The sequence below is a fragment of the Schistocerca serialis genome, chromosome 5, assembly GCF_023864345.2.
Source record: "Schistocerca serialis cubense isolate TAMUIC-IGC-003099 chromosome 5, iqSchSeri2.2, whole genome shotgun sequence".
Lineage (NCBI taxonomy): Eukaryota > Metazoa > Arthropoda > Insecta > Orthoptera > Acrididae > Schistocerca > Schistocerca serialis.
Genome location: NC_064642.1, coordinates 327,314,947 through 327,341,688, shown reverse-complemented (window position 1 = coordinate 327,341,688; position 26,742 = coordinate 327,314,947). Strand labels below are relative to the sequence as shown.

The 26,742-nt window shown below is 41.9% G+C and overlaps 1 protein-coding gene across 1 annotated transcript in view; it reads right to left on the bottom strand.

Annotated features, from left to right (window-relative positions):
• Positions 1-26,742, bottom strand: part of LOC126480873 (glutamate receptor 1-like) — a 377,262-nt gene that overhangs the window by 178,698 nt on the left and 171,822 nt on the right. Inside the window, exon 2 of the mRNA XM_050104251.1 lies at positions 2-151. Within this exon, the coding sequence (XP_049960208.1) occupies positions 2-151 (150 nt within the window). The remainder of the gene's footprint in view (position 1; positions 152-26,742) is intronic.

Genomic DNA, 26,742 nt, shown 5'->3' with positions numbered 1-26,742 from the left:
CTGAGCCTGGACAGTTTGAAGGCGTCTGCAGTGTTGATGACGTCGACAAAAGCCTGCAGCTCGAAACGCTTGCCATCCTTCTGGTTGTGGTTCAGCATGGCGAACTTGAAGGCCGCCTGGACCTCGTCCGTGCCCTGCTCGAAAATGGCTCCTGAAACACAGAAGAAAAGATACATGCGATAAGGCTACACCTGGAAGGACGTAGTTGCTTCGCCGAGCGGTAGGAACCGCATTCAGTCCTTTACAAAAGAATCAAATAATCTACACCATCGCAAAACGAGCTTATGTGGAAAAAGGAAAGAAGCTTTTCCGTTATCTGTCTTCGCCACGGGAACATCATTTAATCATTGTTGACAAGTGTAACACTGACAACTAGTAACATCCACGATCTTTTAGTCAACCGATGCCGATAATTCTAGGTCAGTAGCAGTGGCACAACAGGGAGGAGTACACGCTTCTGTCCTGGATACTTTATGCATTATAGAAGCTTGTGTTACCATGCAGACCCCGGTTCGAATCGATGAAACCAACAATATAAGGAAACATATTTTCACCCAGTGCTCTATTTACACCTTTGTGGTTCTCTACAGCATAACGATGTTAATTTTCACGTTGTGTTCACTTCTGTATCAATATGGATTCTCAAATGAGGCGATATTCTCCATAAGTGGCAAATAGGAGCCTCAAAACAGGCAAAAAATATAACTTTAGCTAATTGTAACAAATACGGGTGATCTTCCTTGTATCCTGTTGTTATACTTAAAAAGTTGGTTGTCTGTCGCCTCTGCTTGAGAGCACAGTGTGCTCTTGACTGGCGTTATGATATGACATTGCTGTATGTATGTTGGTTTTTATTACATCTGCATACTGCGAGGTCGTTATCCAAATTATCATGAAACAACACACAACAAAGTTATAACACAAGAGAAAATCTACACAACTGTCTACAGTCAGTAAACAAATGTAACATCGTACAAAATGAGCGAGTTCAATGGTCGTTACCCTCACTGAATCGTAAGTAGCTCACCGCTGACTTTGATCACTGTGCACAACGACAAAACCATCACAGTCACGCCAACAAACCTAGGTGTATGACAGGTTCTATTTATTAGTGGGTCTGCTGACGGTGGAAAGATGTAGTACAGTAAAGCGAGTTTGAAATTTAAGTCAAGTATGTGCATAACTGCTTTTTATTTGCTCTGATTGATGAACACAATTCAAAGGAAGTTGACAGAGAGCAATTTCCTCTAAAATCTAGAGTGAATTAACACCAACTGACGCTAACTCTGTGGGAGGTACCAAATTGCGTGGAAGACTACATGGAGAAAACGCAACAAGGTAATCAGTTCTGGGAAGCTTTAAAATTCAAGATTAATGAGAGAAAACCACAAATTAAAAGTCGGATCAGCAACTCAAGTTGGGTACCAAAACAAGCTAGTAGCTATTGCAAGTTGTGACCCTTATACTTTCCCAAAATCAGCGAAGTGTCTGTTCAGACAGAAGCCAGGAGACAAATAGCCGTGACACTTAGTTCTCTCTCCTCAAGTCTCTAATTTCCAAAAAAACTTCAGATGGAAGTGACGAATCAGTGCTGTTGCCAATGTGTCAGACGAGAATATCGCTTACACACGAATACAACACAAACTTCCCACTTTTGGCGTACGCCCATTTACAACCACTAGGTTGGCACCGCCCCGGAGCGGTGTCTCTCCAGTTGGTCAGCTTCTCTGTGCCACGCAAGGTGGTGAGGGTGACACGTTTGGTTGGATACTACAAAATTTTTGGAGCAAAAGCAACCGACTCTCTCGCAGAGGCCTGGCTACGCCGCGGCATCTCATCCTTTGACGTTTGCACAGAAAAGGCAAAAACGTCATGCTCGGGTGTACGATGGCGGACACCACGTCCTCTGGCCTCAGCGAGAACAGGCACCAGCTCCACCCACAAAAGCTCGGAGTGGTCAACAACCCGACTTATATGAACACTGCCCATCTCCCTGGGGTGGCTCTCCTCTTCTAATGAGATTTACTCACGGCCTTCTGCCAACAAACAGGAACCTGAGGCCACACCGGGCTCGCACACTCACAGCGAGAGAAACACAATGCTTTCCTCCATAGCAAATATGTCCAGCACTCACCACAAAATAACCACAAAAAAGCGGCAGAAAAATTAAAACAACACCGCTTAGTTGTACGTTAAAGTAATGTCATAAACTATTAAGAAAACTTTTATGGTGTTAGGTATATTTAGTAACACTTTTCTGCCAGTTGTGATATTATTGGATTACAGACATTTTTGCATATGAGAAAAGGACAGCCATCTAGCTGTAGTTTGTAATGATACTAAGCGTGGCAACACGAGAGTACAGAAACGAAATCTGTTTATAACGTGCGCCTATACCAAGACGCGCGGCCAGCGTTTAAAAGGTACTTTTAAACACTATGACTCGCTGGGCGCAGATATTTAAAATCATTGCCGCAGCGCTAGATAGCAAGAATCTGCAAAACAGAAGAAAGAACAATTTATCATTTGTTAGGAAAATTCTAGAGTCTTTATAGTTAGTTGTACTTCTGGTCGCCGATATGTTAACATGTACTTCATTACCTTTGATGTTTGGTCGCCGACTTGTTAAGACGTGTTGTGTAGCACCGCTACAAGTTATATTTCATTTAGTGTGAAAAACCACGTTATCACCAAGAAAAAAAAACGCTTTTGTAAACCCCGTGACGATAAAAAAAGTACTTACGCGCACGCCAGGACATTTAATTTTTACAAAATATCACAAATACAAAAGCAGCGATTGTTGGACTGCTCCATGTATGAGAAAAACATAAAAAAGTAAGTTTTGTACTCATTGTAAATTTGTTAATGTTTATAGTTTAACGCCTTTGTTGTTTGAGAATATATTGATGCTTCACTGTACAGAAAGTCTATGCTTATTCTTTTCTTTAAATTAACCACAAATAATGTTTATGTTTAAATGAACTTTGTTACAGGTTCGCTCTTTATCGCGGTGTCTCGATGGTATTTGGGAGACCATTAATGTGTTCAGTTTCCGATCTGACAACTTTTTTTTATAAAATTTCACTGTTTTGCATTTTTTTTATTATTCAAATAGGTCCCTTAGGTAATTTCATTGAAGAGTCTAATTGCGTGAAAGCAATCGGGGATAAGAGGTCATTTGAGAAACTATTTTCACGCAATCAATCTGTACGTCTCCTGAACACAATCGAGAACCGACGCATCGGTGATCATTCATTAATTTTTCTCTCTTTCCAAGTCGTACCAAAAAAAAAAAACGGCCAAGGAGAACTGCCGTGAGTGCGCAATCTAGTGTTAAAAGGTTGCATTCTTTATCTTGTCGGCAAACATTGCCATAAATTATCATCACCAATGTTATATTTGGTTAAATACGAAAAGCAAAAACCTTTTAACGCTAGACAGTGGGATATCTTCATTTGGTTGTGCACGACATTTATACTCTGACTGGAAACTGTGGACTAGCTTACACACGATTACAGTTGGAGAACGAAATTTTCTTCCTGATCAACATCTAAGTAGTGCAATAATGTGAACCTGTAGCAAAAAGCACTGAAATGCCATATAAATGATTGGAATCTCACGTAACATGAATACAAATACAAAGAACAGTATGTAACTGTGGCAAATGGTAGACCGAGTAATCGCAAAGTTCTTCATCAGAATCGCCATTCAGTTTAATTAATTTAGGCATTAGGACATCTCGACAGAATAAATGTAGTGTGGACCATCCCAAAAGAATTAACTAATTTTTTCGTTTATCTTTGGTCGATAGTGCGATTTGCTGCTCCTCCTGCAACTGTATTGCCTACTACACCTTAACGAAACAGATGTAAAAGCCCACACTTCAGAACGAGGTTAGGGAGCAATGCATATAACTCGCGTTGCTTTCTTGGTGTGGTTTTAATGGAAATGATTTGGTTCAAATGGCTCTGAGCACTATGGGACTTAACTTCTGAGGTCATCAGTCCCCTAGAACTTAGAACTAATTAACTAACCTAAGGACAGCACACACATCCACACCCGAGGCAGGATTCGAACCTGCAACCGTAACGGTCGCGCGGTTCCAGACTGTAGCGCCTAGAGCCGCTCGGCCACTCCGGCCGGCAGGAAATTATTTGTACTTTTCTCCCGCTGATCTTTTGTGTCACACTGTACATTACAATACAAATGTTAAGTGTTGTCCTAGGTCCAACAGTGTAGGTACTGAGATATAATTGACATGTTACAAGTGCTACTTAATGAAAGGTCTGATACCAGATTCACATAAGAGTAGGCGATACAATTCTCAATTGAATTATTTGATAGCTATGCTTACTAGTGTATTTGATACGTTGCATTTTTATTATGTTGGTCTACATTCACTATTATGCTCCTTCCTGTCACACAGATTAATCGTTGTTTAACATCTCATAAAGTAATTTAATGACTTGCAGACAGCAGAGTTAACCATCGCATTTCATACGCAAAATTACGATATTATACGGACGGGAATTTTCTATATGCATATTTCAGTGCAGTTAGTAGTTTCAAGTCTAGGAAGAAAGATATTAGTGTTCGTATCACAATTTTTGAAAAAAAAAAAAAACTGGCAAATTTACACTATAGAAATCTCCATAAAATAAAACAAAACAGCACTAGCGATTATTCAAAATGTAAAATTTTCGAACCTTTTCACCTTTAGCGTGATTTTGAAAACATCTTAATGTTTTAATTAATGGTACTCCAGCAACGAAATGTTTGTAATGGAAGAGAACTGAAATACATAAATATTTTAGTTACGATTTGCGGATTTCAAAGACAGATGCTCGAAAACTAAATTTCACGAATTATTGTATGCAATAGATCAATATCCAACAAAACAAGTTATTTCACATGTTTCCACTGTTTATGTGGAACTTGTTGAAAAACTTATAACTTCATGAATATTTAATTTTTTATTATAAATATGTAAATTTATTAATAGCAATAATGAATGTAATACGCTTGATTGTTATTCGTTTATTCGGTTACGTAAGGGCCAGTGGCAGATCATTTTGTGCATCAGATGTATGGCAGCGCGAAGCAGCTATGCGATAAAATTCCATTTTCCACGTTGACTGCGTTTATTATGATAACAGCAATTTATTTTACACGCTCAACTAAATTCGGTGAAATGCCATTTTCAAGTGCTTACTTATGTCCTCATAATTTTACACAATCAACATGTGAGTGTGTACACAAAATATGTCGCAGTAGACTCGAAGGAAACAACCTGAATACAATCAAGTTAGAAAATTGACTTTTGCGGCACCCCATATGAAAAAATACACTTGTGATGTAAATTTGTATCAGTATGAATCAGATTTTGTAGTAGGTTAGAAGCAGTGCCTGTTATGTTTTTGGGAAAAATATTTTTTGTTTTTGCTTTTGCAGGAATCACTCTTCTGACTGGTTTGATGCAGCCCGCAACGATTTCTGTCCTGTACCATCCTTTTGATTTCAGAGTAGCACATGCATGTTGGATGTATTTCAATCTTTGTCTTGTCATATATATATATTATTTTTTTACCTTCTACAACTTCTTCTACGGTAATGGAAGTTAATTACTGATGTGTTAACGGAGGGTCTATCATCGTCTCCTTTCTTCTTGTCATTTTACTCCATATGTTCCTTTTCTCAATGATTCTGCAGGGTATCCCCTTATTTCATATTTTATCAGTCCACCTAATTTGCAACATTCTTCTAGTCTGCCACATCTCAAACACTTCGATTCCTTTCTTTTCTGGATTTCACATAGTCCATGATTCACTTCCATGCAATATTGTGCCGACATTCTCAGAAATTTTGTCCTCAAATTAAAATTGGTGTATGATACTAGTAGAGTTATTTTGTCCAGGATTTTTCCTCTTCGCCTCTGCTAATCTGTTTTTTATGCCCTCGTGGCTTCAACATATATATTTGCTCCCGTGGAAGCATAAGTCCTTCACTTAATCTACTTCGTTGTCCCCAATTTGGATGCTAAGTTTCTCACTAATCTCATTTCTTCAACTCGTCAATACTTTCGCCTTTTTTCTGCTTACTCTCAACCACTGTTCTGTGCTCAGTAGATTGTTCGTCCCAGTCAACAGCTCCTGTAACTCTTATATTGAGGATAGTAAGTACATCACCGAATTTTGCCACAGATCTCCTTTCATCCTGAATTTTAATTCCACTCTTGAACCTTTCTTTTACTTCCGTCATTGGTTCTTCGACGTTGAAACTGAACAGTTCCCACGAAATCCGAGCACTTCGTTCTGTTTAACAATATTATCGTTGCCTCTTAGTTCTTGTGGAAACAATATTTTAATCCTCTTTCCCTACTAATTTTCCTCAGAATTTCGAATAACTTGCACCATTTTGTATCGTTAAACGCCTTTGCTAGGACGACAAATCCTACGAACGCCTTCTGATTTTTCTTTTAACATTCCTCTATATCTATCACAACATGAGAACTGCCTCTCTGGTGCCTTTAACTTCCATAAAATCAAACTGATTTTCATCTTACAGATCTTCAATTTTCTTTTCCATTCTCCTGTATGTTATTATTGTCTGCTAATTATACTACAGTTTTCGCTCTTATCTGCCCTTGATACACCAGCATTGTTTTTATGAGATTTATCGGAATGTCTCATGATATATTTCCAGTTTCATATATTCTTCACACCAACGTTTTTAGAAATTTCGAACGGATGCTTTCGATACTTCTCGCCTTACTTCATCTCATGTCTTCCAAATCTCTGTTAAATTCTGTCTCTTATACTATAGATCAGGGATCCCCAAACTATTTTGGACAAGTGACCCCTTTTCCAAAATGAACTGTTACCTCAGACCCCCATGGCCAAATTACCTACTTTTAAGATCAACCCCCTTATTCATAATGGTCCGCTAACTTAAAACAGCTGCTGCAGAGTGTTATTTTTCATTCTGACTTAGGTCAATAGAAGAAGACAGAGTGAGAATTAGCAATGCTTTAAGTTAGCAGACTATTATGAATAAGGGGGCCTATCTTCAGTTTTTTCCTATTGATACAAAATACATAGGTACTAAGGTACCAAATGATCATGAATTCGTTCGTGTTAAATCGTGTAAGCGTCAAATAGAAAGCAAGTCAAAACGCGCCTGAAAGACGTACGCTCGAACTCATTATCTTGCACAAACTTGTCCACACAGACTTGCCGAGTTTTTCATCTTGTACGAACTTGAGACTTTACATTACTACAACAATGCTATTTCCTACAAAAATATTAATTATTCTTAGTACACGTAACACAACATAAACAATACAGTACCTACCTATCTTGAAAGTTTTAAATAAGAACTTGTGTTAATTTAATAGGGGTCGATTTTTAAACCTCGTCGACCCCAAAATCAGTTTTCGTTTATGTCGACCCCTAGGAAACCGAAATCGACCCCAAAGGGTCGATATCGACCACTTTGGGAATCCCTGCTATAGATTCTACGGCTTCCATTTCTTCTTCTGTCATGTCGTCATGATTTTTCTCCCCACTCGCAGAGGATTTCAGTGTACTTCTTCTACCGAACTACTCATTCATCGGCATTTAATAAAATTCTTCTCAACGTTTCTTTCATTCACTTCTGTTGCAGCGATATAATTGAAGTATTCTCCTTAGTTTGTGTTTCGCGTGCTCCACCCCCAACTTGGTCTACTGTCGTATTTCTTTCCGTCAATAAGGAATATCTGCCGAGTTTCCACCACCATATTTATGAATTCTTCATCTATTACTAAGGTATTATTTACTCTCCAGTATTCTTTCATGGAAAGTCGTTTGATTCTTCAAATTGATTCTGGTAATAGCTGCACAATTATGAGAAAAATTTACATGCCAGATTTCTGATATGATGACGTTACGCACTAAGTCTAGAGAGATGTAAATCCGGTCTACTCTGCTCGCTGAATGACCAGTAGCGTAGCTGTACATTAATGAGTCTGCGTTCGTTGCCTCCCACTTAAAATTTGACTCTTGGTCTTTTTTTTTGTTAATAATAGAGTTAAAATCGCTACCTAATACGGTAGTGAAACAGACATAATTTCCCGTATGAAAAATTCAGTATTCACCTCTCTATGATTGCTTCCAGACGGACCATACAAATTTACAAATGTTGTATCCTCTGTTTTTGCAGACATTCCTCAACGCTTATGATTGTCCCACTTGCTGCTATTTGAATACTATTTTTTGTTTATATCACCGTATCTGCACTTTCAGGGCTTTTGAGAACTGCTTTGTATCCTGCAGTTTCATTTAGACTGTTAGTTTGGACTGCCTGCACTAATTATGTACAAGTTTTGGGAGCATATAAGAATCGGCGTGGACACGTCCGTTTTAGCTTAGTTGATATTCTGTTGATATTTAAAGAAAAGGTTTTATAATTTTGGTTTGAGATTAGGCTTCAACTCTCTTTTCCTCTATTTCCTTCTGACTGTACATGACGCTACACTCTCCAGCTTCTGTACTATCTTTTTCGTGCTTTACGGTTGTCCTCGTGGGAGATCACTTCCGAATCAGACGCTGTTGTAGCATCAATCTGGGTTCTCCGTGGATCACTATTGGAAGTTGTTGAGGGCTCTTTTTTTACATCGTTTTCTCCCTCTTCGTTACTATCTGCAAAAAGTTTCCTCTTAGGCTTTTCAGTCGAACCTTGACTAAGGTTTCGTGATCCAGCAGACTCAGTTGCGTCCGTCTGCTGTTGTCCTATGGCTTCAGATGGTGAATCCACAGATGTACCATCGATGGAGCTGCAACACTTGGTTCCGGAGTTCCGATCGCCACGTCACCCTGAATGACCTCCATCGTGCACATTTATGACTTGTCTGTTGTAAACTGCGCGATCGCGGTTGCAATGTCTCTGTGATATTCGGATTGCTTGGAGTTTGTTGCCTTTACATTGCTTGTATCAGCTGTGCCATCATCTGTAGTTATACCTCGTGCATATAATTAAAGTGCAGCTTCTCACGATCATCCAGTGTGTGCTGTAATTATGGTATGACAGTGAAACTTGCTAAATTTGCTAATGCGTTAATGCAGAACCGAGTTATACTGGGAAAAATTTTGACCACCAGGTGCAAACCTCGCGTTCTACACTGTTTATATGACGTTGTGACATCCGCACTGTCATTTGACAAGCCATTACGGTTAACAATAAAATCAATATTATGCCTTTACCACTTGTTTGGCCTTTTCTGTCCTTGTCCAGTTCTTAATCCATTCCATCTGGAAACATTTTATACGTCTTTTTTGCATTCCCAGCGTCAGATGTGCACCTGGTGGCCAAAATTGGAACTATTTTTTTCCAGCGCAAATCCGTTCCGCGTTGAACACATTAGCACATCTACTAAGCTTCGCTGCCTAACGATTGTTAGAACCCACACTGGACCTCTGTTGCACTTTAATTATATCCTCCCAGTACTACCACGAATAGTCTAGAATTGAGTGTTAGGTAATGGATCAATATTACTCGGTCCTAAATCGCTCCCAATCTCCTGATTTGCACATAAAGGCGGAATAGCGCGTTCGTTTCAAACATTTTGAATTTCACTACTGTGTTCAGACTTACTGTCCACAGCCTCTGCAACAGAATTCATTTCAGCTGTTGTGGCACTATTCGTGCTACGAACACAGGAAAGAAAGTTACATGTCTGGGACAGTCCTGTTTAACACGATCTGTTTTATTACGTATGAAACATCTTGGTGGTTGCCCCATATATGTAATGCATACTTGAGAGCCCTCAATACGGAATCGGCCAAAACCTTGTTCCGAATTGCACGAAATTTTCATAAATCTGCAATTTTTGAACTTCCATGGAGATGTTAAAGGTATGCACATTCGTCAAGTTGCCTTAGGCTGAACCAATGGTAAACTTATAGACAGATCCTGTTGATAATGTTATCAGCACACTCACGAATTACTCGTTCATCTGCTAAGTTACAGCAAAGTTTGAAATAGTAGATTGACTCGTAAATACTAGGCTGCACACTGTTTACCTGATCTGATGCAAGTTTCATGTGGGTATTGTATTGCATGGAACTGGGGACCTAGAAACGACGGAGAGGCTTCGCCCCCGCCGTAGCCCTGAGTGGGTCACAACCCCACAACAGGCTACAGCAGTCCACTCATCCCACCGCCGCCCCACACCGAACCCAGGGTTATTGTGCGGTTCGGTTCGGCCCCCAGTGGACCCCTCCCCCCGGGAACGTCTCACACAAGACGAATAACCGCAAATGTTTCCATGGTAGCGTAATTATGGCATACGCGTACAGGGAGACAGTGTTTGCGCAGCAATCGCCGACGCAGTATAACCGAGGCGGAATAAGGGGAACCAGCCCGCATTCGCCGAGGCAGATGGAAAACCCCCTTATAAACCATCCACAGGCCGGCCGGTACACAGGACCTCGACACAATCCACCGGGCGAATTCGTGCCGGAGACCGGCACGCCTTCCCACCCGGGAAGCAGTGCATTGGACTGCACAGCTAACCGGTCGGGCTTTCATATGGGTAGTTACCCCACTTCTGAACCTCGGGAGATGATGGCCGCTTGTTGTCCGTGGCAAATGCCACTTTCACAGTATTCTTCACGGTTTCCAGCGTTATTAATACCTTTTCACACGGTTAGGAAAGTGTAAAGACTATCACTTTTTTGTGTAACGGAGCTGTGTAATGGATGCTAGGCGAGACAGTGCGAAATGCGCGTAACCAGGTGCAGCGCACACAAGTAGATACCGCGAGACCGACCGCTACGATCGTCGAGGCGGAACTGCAGACTACAGACCTTCGTTCTGAATGTCTGTGTGTGACACGTCAGTCCGGGTTTCGTTCCATAGTTTGCGTGACAAACCGAATCTCTCGCCCACCCAAGACAACGTACCAACTACAACAGCTAAACATTTAATTAAATGTACAGACTCCTCCTGTCGTATCCTCAAGCGCTAAAATTATTATTTTAATCAATTGTACATTACTGCACCTCGTAAAATTTACGAATGCAATTGAAGCCAATTCACAGTCCCCATCAGTATATTACTGTCAGTGTAGGGTGTAAAGCAGGACCATTTGTACTTACTTTTTATGTGACGTACCATTGGAGACGTTATAATTAACTAGGGGATAAACTGTAAACTGTTACTTCCTGTGAATGAAATACGGAATAGTAAAATTTATGATGGTTTAGGAACAATGTGACATCCACCCGTTTAGTGTCCTAGCGTTAATAGTACTGTTACAGCTGTAAGTTTAGCTGTAAATGGGAGGGTGTGTCACAGAATGGAATGGACGGAGGCTGGAAGTTGTAATTCGTTGCGGGCACAGCGCCAGATCCTATCGGAAAGCGATGAGGAGTTCGCCGAACTTCACGTTCCCGTCCAGGGGTCGGATCACTATCAACAGTTGCAGTCCCTCAGTTCGTAGACCACTGCGAAGCGCTCTGGAATTCAGCCAACGACGGTGGTGCAAACTCTGATGACAGTAGCCCGCCATCTCACAACTCTTCTCAGGTCGTCTTTCTCCAACCTCCACGAGCGGGAACAAATACTCTCCGTTCGAATAGTGTAATTGACACCAGTGACGGAAAAATGTAATGCAGATTATCACAGATAACGAGATTACATCTTATTTTTTCCCCAGTAACTCTAAGTCAACTGGCTAATAGTCTCCAACGACCTTGACGTAAACACGATTTCCGTGTTGTAGTACACTAAAATTGACTTAACTGGTTTACAGTATTGGTTACATCTTAAACTGTTTACTTTGAATGGCCAGATAAAGAATATTTTAAGTATTGTGTTCTGACACCGTCGGTAGCAATGTCTCTGATTACGCACAGTGCAAGTGTCAACCAGGAATGTAAGCTATGTTACTTTGCGTTCAGAAAGTATCATTAAGGTTGTCCACCTTATTGGGATATGTTCGTTAATTTGAAATCTATTGTCTTCAAGTTACCACTATTCTTTACATTACGCTTATGTCTATGGTACACTCTAAAAAGAGGAAAACGATTCACCCCGAAGGAACTATCCGAATGGGATGGAAATCGGCAGATGTGACGTACATGTACACATAAATAACTGATTACATTTTCAGAAAAACTGGAGGATTCATTCAAGGAGGAGGAAATTAGTGTTAAATGTGCCGTCGCAAACGAGGTCATTAGAGACGGAGAATAAGGCCGGATTTGGGAAGGATTGGGTAGCAAATCTACCGTGCCCTTTCATAGGAACCATGCCGGCATTTACCTGAAGCGATTTAGGGAAATCACGGAAAACCTAAAAATCGCGACGGGTGGACGCGGGTTTGAACAGTATCGGTAGTCCTCCGGAATGCGGGTACTGTGTGCTAACCACTGCGCCACCACGCTCGGTGATTATTTATTCAAGAGAAAGAGCTTCACAAATTAAGCAAGTAAATAACGCCTTTACGCAAACAATTATTTGGCTTGGCATTGATTTTTAGATTTCTTGGATGTTCTGCTGTAGGATATTGTGCCAAGTTCTATCCAATTGGCGCTTTAGCTCGTCAAAATCCCGAGCTGTTTGGAGAGCCCTGCCCATAATACTCCAGGTGTTGCTAATTAGGGAACGATCGGCGACCTTGCTGGTTAAGACAGGTTGTTTTGGTTGGCTAGCGGATTTGGGGGAGGGGACCAAACAGCGAGATCATCGGTCCCACTGGATTAGGGAAGGATGGAGAGGGAAGTCGGTCGTGCCCTTCCAGAACAACCATCTCGGCATTTGTCTAAAGCGATTTAGGGAAATCACGGAAAACCTAAATCGGGATAGACGGACGAGGGTTTGAACCACCGTCTTTTCGAATGCGAGTTCAGTGTGCTGACCTTGGCGCCACCTCGCTCGGTAAGGTAGGGTTTGGCAGGTACAAACAGTAGAAAACTCCCGCTGTGTGCAGGTGGGCATTATTTTGCTGAAATGTGAGCCCTGGATGGCTTACCACAACAAAACGGGATGTAGAATATCGTCGACGTATGTGCTATAAGGGTGGCAACCAAAGCGGTCCTGTTATGAAAGGAAATGGCACCACAGACTACAACTCCTGGTTTTCGGGTCGTATGGCGGGTGACAGTCAGGTCGGTATCCCACCACTGACGGGTAGTGTTACTTAAACTTCGATAAGCTATCGATTAGTCTATAGTATCCTCACTACCGTTACTATCGGTAGTCTAGTTTAAGTATCGATAGTCCTATCGTTTATAATGTAATTCGTTTGGAAGTGGCGCCTGACAAGTTGTCGGTTCCTATTACCTCCAAGGCGTTTGGAGTGCAGAGTGGATTGTGTGAAGATATTTAATCAACAACAAATATGGTGGCACCTTAGCCGGTATAAGTGGTTTATAAAGTATGTTGTTAATAGATTGATCGCTGTGAGGAGGGGTCCTGAGAGAGAGAATTTCTTGTTTGTGTTTCAGTAATGAAAACTCACAGTAGCGCGCATCTCGTACCGAACAGATACTTGCGGAAAAACAAACTACACACGTAAATACCATGGATTCGTGAATGTGTATTGTACTGATTTTCATGTTCAAATGTGTGAGTTTACTTACTTGTAGCAAGGTATACAAATGTAAATGAGGCTGTTGTATTACAACGCCGTTAGTAGAGGAAAAAATGACATTGTAAAGATTTCTTAAGTGTTCTGATTGTACTGTATAATTCATTTTAAAATGAGTAAAATTATTGTCATTATTAATTGTACTCACTTGCTACTGTCGCCGGCCGGGGTGGCCGAGCGGTTCTAGGCGCTACAGTCTGGAGCCGCGTAACCGCTACGGTCGCAGGTTCGAATCCTGCCTCGGGCATGGATGTGTGTGATGTCCTTAGGTTAGTTATGTTTAAGTGGTTCTAAGTTCTAGGGGACTGATGACCACAGCCGTTAAGTCCCATAGTGCTCAGAGCCACCTGAACCATTTTTGATTTTGCTATTGTCCTCTTCTGTTTCTGAGTCCTCATTGTACGTACAAGTGTTTTCAGTTGTACATGTTAATATGTAAAGTGATTCGAAAACACAAAACACTGACGCAATGGTAATGCGCCTGCGTCACTTCTGCTTTTGCAGAAGCACAAATGTCATTCATATGTTGGTTGCCCATGTTCTGCTCGATTAGCGGAACTTGTCCATACAAGGACACACCAGCTCACGCAAAACTGAATATAGTAAAAGCACAACCCGTCGAGTGTTAAGTTTAAGTGTTAGCAAATCGGAACAGAATTAAAACTTTCGGTGCTTATAAAACAGCGCCAATATTAATGTATATATCTGCCAAAAAAGATTAACCATAGTAAGTTGTAAATATAGGCCTTACTAACTGAATCGGACTTTTGTTATTGTGTAAAGGAAACTGTTGTATTACCACTACAGTGAAGCTGACGAAACGCTATCCATCAGATTCTGTCAAGTGCAGACTTTGAGCGGCGCGGATATAGATTATAGGAATACATCGGTATAATGGGTGAAGGCGCCTGCACAGCTGTCTCTCGCCGCACATTTCCTTATGCTTCATTAATACCGCACTGTGCTCTTTATACCGCTCCGTGCGCTTCTTCCGACGGAATGAAAAACACCCAACAAACCTACTACAAGCTACACACTTGGGTTCGACTGCACTAAGATCACAAGTGCTGCCGATCTCAGCGATGTTGCAGCTGTAGCACTGCAGTAGAGTGATGGCACTTCTGTTTTGTACTGCGTGTCAGCTCAACTGAGGAAAAGCAAAATGAGTAAAGCAGCCACCCTTGACCTCTTCAAAGTAGTTTTAATATTGTTATTCCCATGTGCAGTTTATATTGCATTTGCTGTAGTTCATCAGCAAGCATGCATACCTAAGGTGCATATTGCGTGGCAGGCCAGTAACCACTTCCTTTCTAGCATAGCTGTTCCTTATGGTGACCTTCCTCTTCTTCTTCTTTTTCTTCTACTTCTTCTTCATCTTCCTCTTCCTAAGACGCTGAAGCTCAACGTACCATCGACAAGTAATATAATGGCCAAATTTTTATGAGAATTATTTTTTTATATATGAAAGTTATTTTTCAAATAAAAAGACGTTGAAAAAAAGAATTTTTTTGACAATATTATGCAAAATTTCGGACATACTAGCAGGTTACTTTAACATTACATTTTTTTTCAGGTCATCAGTCAAATCTTACTCCATTACAATATCAATGATAAGACATTCGTAGTGGTTACGGACAACGCTGCAGTTACGAAAAAGATGCCTAAATCTTAAGGATTCGACATTCACCCTGTTTTGCTCGCTGCATCAGCTTAACAGTACAAGATTTTTTCAAGTCAGAAACATTTCCCAAAATTTTATTGAAAACAAAGGCTTTTGTGACTTTCTTTCATTACTCTATACTAGCCAGTCACAAACTGCGTGATGTTCAAAAAAGAGCAAACAAAAATAACTGGGACTGATACAACATGTGCCGACTCGAAGGAACAGCATGCTGCACGCTCAAAAGAAGTTTGGAAGTACGAAGTGAGCTTGAGGTTGCAATCGATGAAAGTTCAAAAGCAGAAAATTACTTAGCTATACAAGAGATAATAGATCTTCTTGAACCTTTTGAAGGAGCAACAACAACAATCACAAGAGAGCTATACATCACTGCTTCCTTAATTATACCTCTTATACGAGGTATTGCTGCAAAGTTTTCAGACTTGTAAAGCCCCTTAGCAACTGCTGAAGGACGAATTGTTCTGGATTTCCTGATTAAATCAGTCAATGAAAGAATGAAACCAGTTAACACATTGACTGTTAATATGTTTGTGACATTATTAGACCCTAGGTTTAAAAAACTTTTTTCAGGACATTCCAAGATTCAGAGAACGCTGCGCAAGTACTTCTGGAAGAGTATGCTGCTATCATTGCATCAACTGCAAGAATAATACCTGAAACGGAACCATCCATGAGCGGTGCTAATACGTGTATTGATACGTCCAACAGTTTGAAATGGGATGATGTACTTTTTTTGTCCATCTAGGAGCAGAGTAACGTCAGTTTCGTTACACCAGTCGGTGATTCCATAATTTACCTACATCAGTATTTTGAAAAACCTGTAATAGACAAGCATGTTTCTGTATTAGATAATTGTGCAAAATCTAATACTATGTTACGTGTAATGTGTATTAAATTTTTTTAGTGTCCAAGGACTTCAGTTCCTGCGGAGAGGGTTTTCTCCAAGTCAGGATGGATAACTACTTAAAAACGCAACAGACTAAAGTAGAAGAATTTAAACACATTACTTGTATCTTTTAATGTTGTATTTTAAACAACAGACACAAGGACAAGAATTTAAATACTTTACTTGTTATACAACAAAATTTGCATATCTTGTATTGTTATATTTTAAGTTATAAAAATTCTTAAAAATCTATTTCTCATTTGAAACACCTGTGCAAAACAGTTAATCGATACATATTTGGTTTTTAAAAATACTATCAATAATATCGAATGTGTCAACTATCAATGCTTGAGTAACACTCCTGTCGCCGGCGTCTCCAGACAAGTCTTAGTTGGTGACAGGGGCTCAATTACAAGCGGGACTCATCACTGAAGACAGTTCTACCTCAGTCAGTGAGATTCCAGGCCAGAGGTGGACGAACTCGTTACTGATTCGCTTAATTTGTGAAGCTCTTTTTCTTGAATAAATCACCCACTTTTTCGGAAAGGGTAATAATTTGTACTTTGTTTGTCTGTAGATGTACATCATATCTACCTATTTCCGTCACTTTCTGATAATTCCTTTGTGGTGGGTGTTTCTTTTTTCCTTTCAGAGTGTATATTAATTTATAACACATTTATGTACTTTATCGTTGCTTGTCTATTTCAGCACAGGTCTACAATAAACGTGACATCTGCAACACTGGACCATCCAGACTAAACTTTTGTCGAAAAAACTAGGTCTAAATTTTAAGATAAGAAAAAGACATATATCGCTGCAATAAACTTCAGCGTACGTGCTCTGTGTTCGTAAGTATTGCTTATTATGTCCCCATCCAATGGCTTATTGTAGCTTTTGCATTTTAGGCGATCAGTTCAAGCCAGTAAATTCCCTACTTTTTGCTTATTAAGTGAAACAATTCTATGCAATTTGTTATTTCCGAATATTATTGTAAAGCTGCGCAGTTACATTCTCATCGTCCTTGTTCACCGTTTCCATGCCCTACTCATTTGACAACACAGTTTCCAAGGCCAATACACTGAAATCACTGAAATGTCTGTGACTACTTTGAGGTTTGTAGTCTAGGAGGGAGGGGCGATTGCTTGTGTGTGTGTGTGTGTGTGTGTGTGTGTGTGTGTTCACTTTGGTGGTGATAATTTACAATCAGACATTCTGTAAATTTTGGGTCCACGTGTTTGCCGCACGTACAGTGATTTGGGATGAGTGCAGATTAGTTATTACAGACATGTTTTCGCGGATTTACTGCTGTATGTATTACGTGTTTTAACCTCTTTAATACAACGTTACGTTCTATATGCTTCTGGAATTTTTCATTTATTTATATTTCCAATTCTGTGGGTTGACTGGACGGTACAGACGAGAAAGTGGGATATTTTTCTATTAGTCTACTCTTATGAGTTGTTTGTTTCTACTTCATGACTGTAGAGTTTGTGAAGTGTTAACTGAAACATCTCACAAAATTAATAATCATGCAGCAAAATTAAATCATGCTTTGCTGCCAATGTAATAAATGGACAGCGGTGCCACTGTGGAGTGGAATGGCTGGTGTGTCTCGATGTGTGTTTATTGTCACTTATAACTACGATAAAAAGCTACTTTCATTGTATTAGCGGCAAACTGTACTAATTGTATAGAAATTATGAGAAACCTATGTACATTATGCCATCATTTTTCTGAAGTGCATCCGGGATGATAATAACTGTTGAACCGATACTTCTACTGACAACCTTTCAGCCATTCTCAAGGTGATTCGCTTGCAAGATTGTTATAGCACTTTACACTGTGGAGTAAACGCTCATACCTCGAAGATGATACTGTTTGTAATACGAGCGTCAGTCATGGATAAAACATTATGCCTCTAAGAGTAAAACACAGCAAGTGCAGAGCCTGGTAACGACTGAAAGATTGTCAGCCAAAATACCGATACAAGAGTTAATAATATCGCTGATGCACTCGCGAAAAATGATAGAATATTCGATCCGCCCGGAAAAACTACAAGATACACAACCCAGTAAAATTTAAAATTTTCTCTTTAAGAAAAAACCGACTTGCTTTTGTAATCAACAGGATTACTTAGGTCCAAACTGGCTCCATAATACAATCTCTGTAATTTGAGAAATATCATTTGCCATAACTTTTACCAAAGCTGAGCAGAAACTAGTTTGCCTGCAGACTACGTACACAACTGCTGTACGATCAAATAAAGACAAAGTTCTGCTGTTAAGCCCTCTCAGTTAAGAACAATATATTAATGCGTCAGGATGGGCCAGGAGGGGAAAGCAGTAGGCACCCGTTGAGGTGAAAAATCAAACATAGTTTCAACTGTATGAAGTTTTAATGCCTTAAAAAGGAAAGGCAGGTCTAGAGAAGCCGCCGAGGCTGAATGGGCAACCGCCCAAGAGAGCAGGAGAGGAGGGCGTCTGATCGGTTCGGAAGCTTCCAGGAGAAGAGAGCGAACGGTGTGTCCGCTCCCGGCAGCCGGCCGTGGTTCCACCCCCACTTGACCGCCTCCAGGCCTCCCTATTGGTCGGCCAGATCGTAAGACGCGCAGTTCGATAGCGTTACCTCGTCAGCAACACGTGAATTTAGCTGCTGATGGTTCAACATGTGAGTTTCAGAGTGGTTCTATCCGGTTATGGGCAACGAGACTGAGACGCTGCAACTAGCCGCCAGGCAGAAGGCTCTGATGGACAGCAAGTGAAAAATAAAAATCAAATTTTTATACTAATAAATCCATTCAATAACGGCCCCCACTGTACACCCTCCTCCCCTCCATAGGATTGAAGCATCGGGTGGTGGAAACTTGACGGTTACTAGAGGGGCTCCTGCGAAGGAGGCGTTAGATTTGTATTAAAAATCACAATAATTAGGCGATGGTTGCTTGCTTGACAAAATTTGGACGACGGCGGATGGTGTGGCGGTGGTGTGGGACGCTGAGAGTGGCAGCGCAGGTTGAGGCGATCAGCTGTTGGCGGTGGCAGTGGCGGAGGTCGCTGACCGCGGCGGGGAACGGTGCTCTGTGACGCACTGCAACTTCCACCGGAGTTTATAAGCGGGGGCTTCCGGAAGGGGCGATGCACAGATAAAAGGGGAGGGGAAGGGGTTAACACTGGTGAAAACAATTGTAACACATCCCCCATACTATTAAGGACTATGGCAAACCGTCTTTTGTGGGAGTGACCGACGCCTTTTTGTAAACAATGTTCATTACCACTTTTCTGGAACGGGGAAGGAATGTACAGGATGGCAGCCAGTCAAGGAATATTTTAGGGAATTGGTTTAGAAGATTTACTTCAAAGGCCCTGTTACATCTTTGCAAGTGTTCTCCCCGAGTAACTTAAGCCGTGCCTACGTGACACAAGTCGCTTGCCTTTCAAAAACGAGGAAGTTCTGTCCAGTTAAAGCTGCTGACAAGAGAAGCCTTGCGACCTCTGCTGAAACTGCTAGCGAATTCACGCCATTGGTTTTAGCCAATAGCGTGCGTGGGATACCGATCACGTATGTGGACACTGGAGAGTTCTGCGGTGCAGAACACAGTTGCTTCTTTCTCTTGGAATCCAGACTTCTAGCAGAACAGACGTCTTCTTGGAAGGCACAGCCTCTGGCTCTATTCTTCGCGACCGACCACCAACGTAAGTCAACGTGAATCGCTTCCCCTTCCGTTGCCCAATTCATTTAATTTTTCGGCCTCCTAGACCGGCCTAAACCTGCTAACTTCCGACCCTAGGCGCGCCTTTTGTACTCCGTATATTGAAAAATATCATATTTATTGTACTTAATTCCCTCTGTTGCCATTTAACGGCAGCCTTGGATGCCCAGTCTCTAATCCTGACCGCTCGACCTCCTGCACCCTGTCGTCACGAGGCATATGTAACAACCACCTCTCCCCTTTCCCAAACCCCGTATAAATTTACAATTGGTGACCAGAAGTGAGTTCATAAACATTAACATTGGTGTCAGGGATCCTAAACATTAACAATTGATGTCAGAAGTGCCTGTATACATCTACAAATAAAACAAATAGTTCAGTTTTAGATATCTCGCCTACCTTAAGGGAACAATAATGAATTTAACCCGTAATCTCACATTTCACATGTCCGAACAAAGGCGGAACTAACTACCAGCACAGTTAACACCAGGAGATAACTTGTGTTCACGCTGACCTTCAGTGTACCTACAAATTACACCTGTGCTTGCTGTTCTCCGTCAGTGAAACCCCGTGGTGCTTTCGCACCGCGAGGAACTCCAGCTCATCGAAGCCTACAGAGAGACAGAGACCACACAGCAAACGTAGCAGGCTACCATGTTGTCACTCGCCCCCCCCCCCCTCCCTCGCCCCTTGATGTAACACCTGTACGCTAGCTGCACAGCTTCGACGGTAGTCGCATGGGCCCTCGATGCGTATCGCTCCACCGGACAGGAGATCGAAACCCTACGTAGTACTCTCAGGGTATTTACGGACTGCGCACGTCTTACGCGCGCGGCCCATGGTTCTTCTTTCGCCATCCATTAGTTTCCCGATTACAGTCGCCTACACGCCTCCCCAACTGGAGGTGTGGTCTCGGTTTTTGTTTTTATTTTGTTGTTTGGGGAAGGAGACCAGACAGGGTCTCGGTTTAATGACCCCTTTAACAGTACTGTACAGGATCTCTCCGTTCAAAGAATATGGTTTAATTTGTTCCCCTTCTTTTTCATTTATCTCTTACATCTTTAAGATACTGATCTTCCTCTTGTTAGATTTGTCTCTTTAGAAACGATGGAGAATCCTCCAAAACAGGGCTGGTCTAATCAGTTTGACGTCTCTCTCGCCTTCACTGCCATCAGTACGTTCTCCTTCACCTAAACGTTCTGATGCGTCCATTGGCAACAACATTTTCGGTACCTCTAATACGTGTTACGCTAAATTTGTTAATTTATCCTTTTTTAAAATTCTCAAAAAAGTGCAAGTAATAAAACTGAATTTGTATGATATAATATGTAAAATCACACAATGTACGACCTGATCCTTAATAACAGGCATCAGGTCTTTTCTTGAGAAATAAATAAATTAATAAATTACGGTAAAATAAAATACAGATATGCGCATTCCACAACGGGTTATACTCAACGTCCACCTAAGACGCCCCAAATCTAAACTGAGGGCTTGGTCATCGGTTTCAAGTAGCAATGGCATAGGCTCGAGGTAAAACTCGAACTTTCCAGACCGAATGGCTAATGCCTACAATGGGTAATCAGTCTTCTTCTGCTACTAATCCAGGATTAGACCATTTGCCCTGTTTCGTACTAACCCTCCCTTCCTTGGCCGTTCCATACTACTTCTCCCTATAGGATTGTATTTCATCACTTGTTGAGGGATTCCCTGAGGTGACATACGCTACAATAGCTCTTCCCAGTCCGGTTTTCATTGGATTACATTTTCATTTAATGGCTGTATCCCTAGAGCTTTTCATATTTCTTCAGTTCTTATTTTGTCTTCTCCTGCGCAGCGTTTCACTTATCAATGGAATTTCATTTCTTACCATTCAAGTTGACTTAGGTCTTTGGATCTTAATGATCAACTTTCTGCTCCAAAAATACACTGTGGGAAGTGCCATGATTTTATAAAATTTCATTTGGGTTTCTCTTTTCGTTTTACCCTTCAATGTTCTCCTCATCGTGCCACATTTACGTTGATATACATAAGTTTCCTTGTTTATTGTCTTTCTGTTCTTCAAACGTTAGGTCAGATCCTAGATACTGGAAATGTGACAGCTGTTCAATTATTATGTTTGAGGCATCAGTTTGCACAATAAATTCCTTATTGAAATGACGATTGCCAAGGATCAGGGAGCTTACCCGGAACTGTTTAAGCCCCCAAAGGATGACTACTGGGACAGCCCTCATTCAAATTTCAGTCCCTTCTTAGGCTGGTTGTCTGCTAACGTTGCATGTTGAACAACACCTTGGGTAAACTCCCTAAAATAATTGGCCGTCTCCCTAGCATTCTTAGAGGGGGGGCGGGGGGAAGAGGAATCTGCTGTCACTTGAATACAACTGGAATCAACGCTGATTTCTGCTGGAGATACGACATAACCATGAGTGCCGCTGGGGAATCTAGTTTTAACCTTGGCGTGTTTCACTGTCAATTGTACCCTCCTCAGCCTTGTAAATACACTCCTGGAAATTGAAATAAGAACACCGTGAATTCATTGTCCCAGGAAGGGGAAACTTTATTGACACATTCCTGGGGTCAGATACATCACATGATCACACTGACAGAACCACAGGCACATAGACACAGGCAACAGAGCATGCACAATGTCGGCTCTAGTACAGTGTATATCCACCTTTCGCAGCAATGCAGGCTGCTATTCTCCCATGGAGACGATCGTAGAGATGCTGGATGTAGTCCTGTGGAACGGTTTGCCATGCCATTTCCACCTGGCGCCTCAGTTGGACCACCGTTCGTGCTGGACGTGCAGACCGCGTGAGACGACGCTTCATCCAGTCCCAAACATGCTCAATGGGGGACAGATCCGGAGATCTTGCTGGCCAGGGTAGTTGACTTACACCTTCTAGAGCACGTTGGGTGGTACGGGATACATGCGGACGTGCATTGTCCTGTTGGAACAGCAAGTTCCCTTGCCGGTCTAGGAATGGTAGAACGATGGGTTCGATGACGGTTTGGATGTACCGTGCACTATTCAGTGTCCCCTCGACGATCACCAGTGGTGTACGGCCAGTGTAGGAGATCGCTCCCCACACCATGATGCCGGGTGTTGGACCTGTGTGCCTCGGTCGTATGCAGTCCTGATTGTGGCGCTCACCTGCACGGCGCCAAACACGCATACGACCATCATTGGCACCAAGGCAGAAGCGACTCTCATCGCTGAAGACGACACGTCTCCATTCGTCCCTCCATTCACGCCTGTCGTGACACCACTGGAGGCGGGCTACATGATGTTGGGGCGTGAGCGGAAGATGGCCTAACGGTGTGCGGGACCGTAGCCCAGCTTCATGGAGACTGTTGCGAATGGTCCTCGCCGATACCCCAGGAGCAACAGTGTCCCTAATTTGCTGGGAAGTGGCGGTGCGGTCCCCTACGGCACTGCGTAGGATCCTACGGTCTTGGCGTGCATCCGTGCGTCGCTGCGGTCCGGTCCCAGGTCGACGGGCACGTGCACCTCCCGCCGACCACTGGCGACAACATCGATGTACTGTGGAGACCTCACGCCCCACGTGTTGAGCAATTCGGCGGTACGTCCACCCGGCCTCCCGCATGCCCACTATACGCCCTCGCTCAAAGTCCGTCAACTGCACATACGGTTCACGTCCACACTGTCGCAGCATGCTACCAGTGTTAAAGACTGCGATGGAGCTCCGTATGCCACGGCAAACTGGCTGACACTGACGGCGGCGGTGCACAAATGCTGCGCAGCTAGCGCCATTCGACTGCCAACACCGCGGTTCCTGGTGTGTCCGCTGTGCCGTGCGTGTGATCATTGCTTGTATAGCCCTCTCGCAGTGTCCGGAGCAAGTATGGTGGGTCTGACACACCGGTGTCAATGTGTTCTTTTTTCCATTTCCAGGAGTGTATTTTATTAAGACGTAAAATGCGCTCTTCAGAGTCTTGACTGAAATTTACTGATTCGTTGAGATAAAGATAGATCTCTTTGAGTTTCATGCGAGAGGAAACGAAATCGAACAGTTTATAGCAACCGCTCTTGTAGCCAGTTCGGCACCTTGTTACGATTTCAGTCTCTCATGAAAGCTGTGAGAGGTTTCAATTCCTCTGCAAGTGGATTTGATAGAATGCTTGGTACAAATCTAAAGTAGTGAAAGTGCTTGTACCACTCAAACAAAGAAACACGAGTTCAAATTGGACAAGGGAACTCATCTGAGGATAATCTTTTCATTCAACTTCACATAGTCGACGACTGGTTTCAATCATCCAGACACCGTTGGCACCAAAAGTATTGGCGGCAGTACAGGGTCAGTTTGGGACGTGTTTCACTTCTTGCTCTGTCTCTGTGAGAGGACTCCTATACACCTGCCAACAAATCAGAAAATTCTCTGCACAATATGTGTATGCTTTCTTTCTCATCTCCCTACAAATAGTACTTTTTTCTGCTCACATAATTGTGCCCCTGTGCCTCTGCTTAAGTCAAGGGAACCTCAAGATGCTTGCAAAAGCGAAAACATTCGCTCCTTGCAAAATTAAAACGCAAAAGAATCTTGTCCCCAATTTGGGGCTTATCATGTCGGCTGTGTTCTTATTTCACACCTTAATCTGTCTTTTATTACGGGCTTACAGTAATTTCCTGCTGTAATTTCCTATGTTCAGTTCTTTATATATTACGGGTGTTCAATCAGTGCAGCAGATGTCTCAGACTTAGCTGTTTATGTGCTGTGATGTGGTTAGAACTCTTGCTGTGGCTTTTCTATGTATTGAAAATAGGTGTTGCTTATTTTCTGTCACACACTGTCACGTGGTTTGCATGGATGTAGATGTAAGTATTATATTTGTTGTTATGTCCAAAAAGTTTAATTATCGTTTCTTTTTGCGTCAGTTGTCAAAATGATATGGGGTGCCGTGTTATGAAAGGGAACAAATACGCGCTAGTGGTATACTATTGTTAAAAACTGTGTGTGGTGATAAAATAAACTGATGTGATATGACAGAAGCAGGATTGCAAAAGAAACACATTAAACGTGTGATGGATATTGAATTTGTATCGACATAACAATCTTGTAAGATGTTGAGAAAACCTAGCTAACTATAGAATCTGTTTTATTTTTGTAGTTGCATATGATTGCATTACAACATAAATTCGTCAGTTTCATTGAATTACGTCAAATAAATATGTACGTTGTTTTACGTAACAGTAACATTATCTGATTACCACACTAGCTTAAGCAGTGGTTACGTGTATTAATGTACATAATACTCCTCGACTACCTGTTAAATTTGCACATGAATTATCAATATTCCTTTGTTGATCTTTGTCCAGTGGAAATTACGAAAGAAATGCGCTTTTGTGCAACTACGGAAAATTCTCGGAAATGGAGTATCTTCAGGAGGAAAGGAATGCAATTTAAAAGATTATGTGGAAACATTGTTGTTTCGTAAGTTCTGTTCAGAAAACTTTTGGAGCTACTTCTGTCAAGAGTGGATATAACGGGCGTGGCAGCAAATTATGACTCGTTGACATTATGAATTTCTCTGTACAACACGTATTCAGAAGTTTCACACTCAGTTGTAATTGATTACAAAAAAATGGTTCAAATGGCTCTGAGCACTATGCGACTCAACTGCTGAGGTCATCAGTCGCCTAGAAATTAGAACTAATTAAACCTAACTAACCTAAGGACAGCACACAACACCCAGCCATCACGAGGCAGAGAAAATCTCTGGCCCCGCCGGGAATCGAACGCGGGAACCCGGGCGTGGGAAAATTGATTACACAGATCCTGTAAAAGATGCTACACCGTTAAGCTGCAGGTCACATGTCTTAAGGAGTCCGTTAGCACTTTTATAACGTGGATGAACAATTCAATTCTTATTTGCAGTTTTTGCCTGACGGTCTCAATCTTACCTTACCCAACGTCACGTTCAAAATGTTGTCTGATGTTCCTTATCAAGAAACAACACTGTTACCAAGAAACCGCATAAATTTCATCGAAGTGTTGTACAACTGGATTTGTAAGAAATGCTAACATTCATAGTGGTATTACTCAGTGAATCGTACCCATTACACATCGCCGGTTCTCTGGAACTTTCTGAGTTGAGCACACCTCTTTCCTGAAGGGGATCTTTCTGTTTTCGTTCTACGGTACCAAGGCGCTAGTGGTCATGCGCCAGAATGCGAGGAGGGTGTCTTCGTTCGGTTTTCGGACGGAAAGGTAGCTTGGAACTGAGTCGGGCCCAGATTGTACGAACAGTTTGCAGATGTGATGAAATATGAATTGGAAGTTGTTTCGTCGATTGGTAAGCCAACTGCGACTGATTATTCGATTTGCTCCCTGGGATTGAGATTAATTACAAACCAAATCAGTGGAGAAGTTTGAATCGGTATTCTTAGTCGGTAGCCTCATTTGGTGCGATATACAGGGTGTATCAAAAAGAATCGTCCGATATGCGATTTGGCACGTCTATATTACTGAAACTAATGAACAAATATAATGAAATTTGTTTTTTGATGAACGGAAAACTCAAAAAGTTTTTTTCATTCCTTATCACAGGTGTTCGGTACGCTCCTGTTGAGATGGACGGCATATGCCAATGCGGTATTCAGATTGTTCCCAAACTGCAGCGAGCATGGCCTGAGGTACAGCTTCCACAGCTGCTGTTATGCGATGTCTCAGTTCATTCATTGTTGTTGGTAACGGAGGCTACATAAACAGAGTCTTTTACAAACCACCACAAGAAATAATCACTTACAGTCAGGTCTGCTGATCTTGGAGGGCAGGTTGAATCATTTAGTTCAGTGTGACCAATCCATTGTT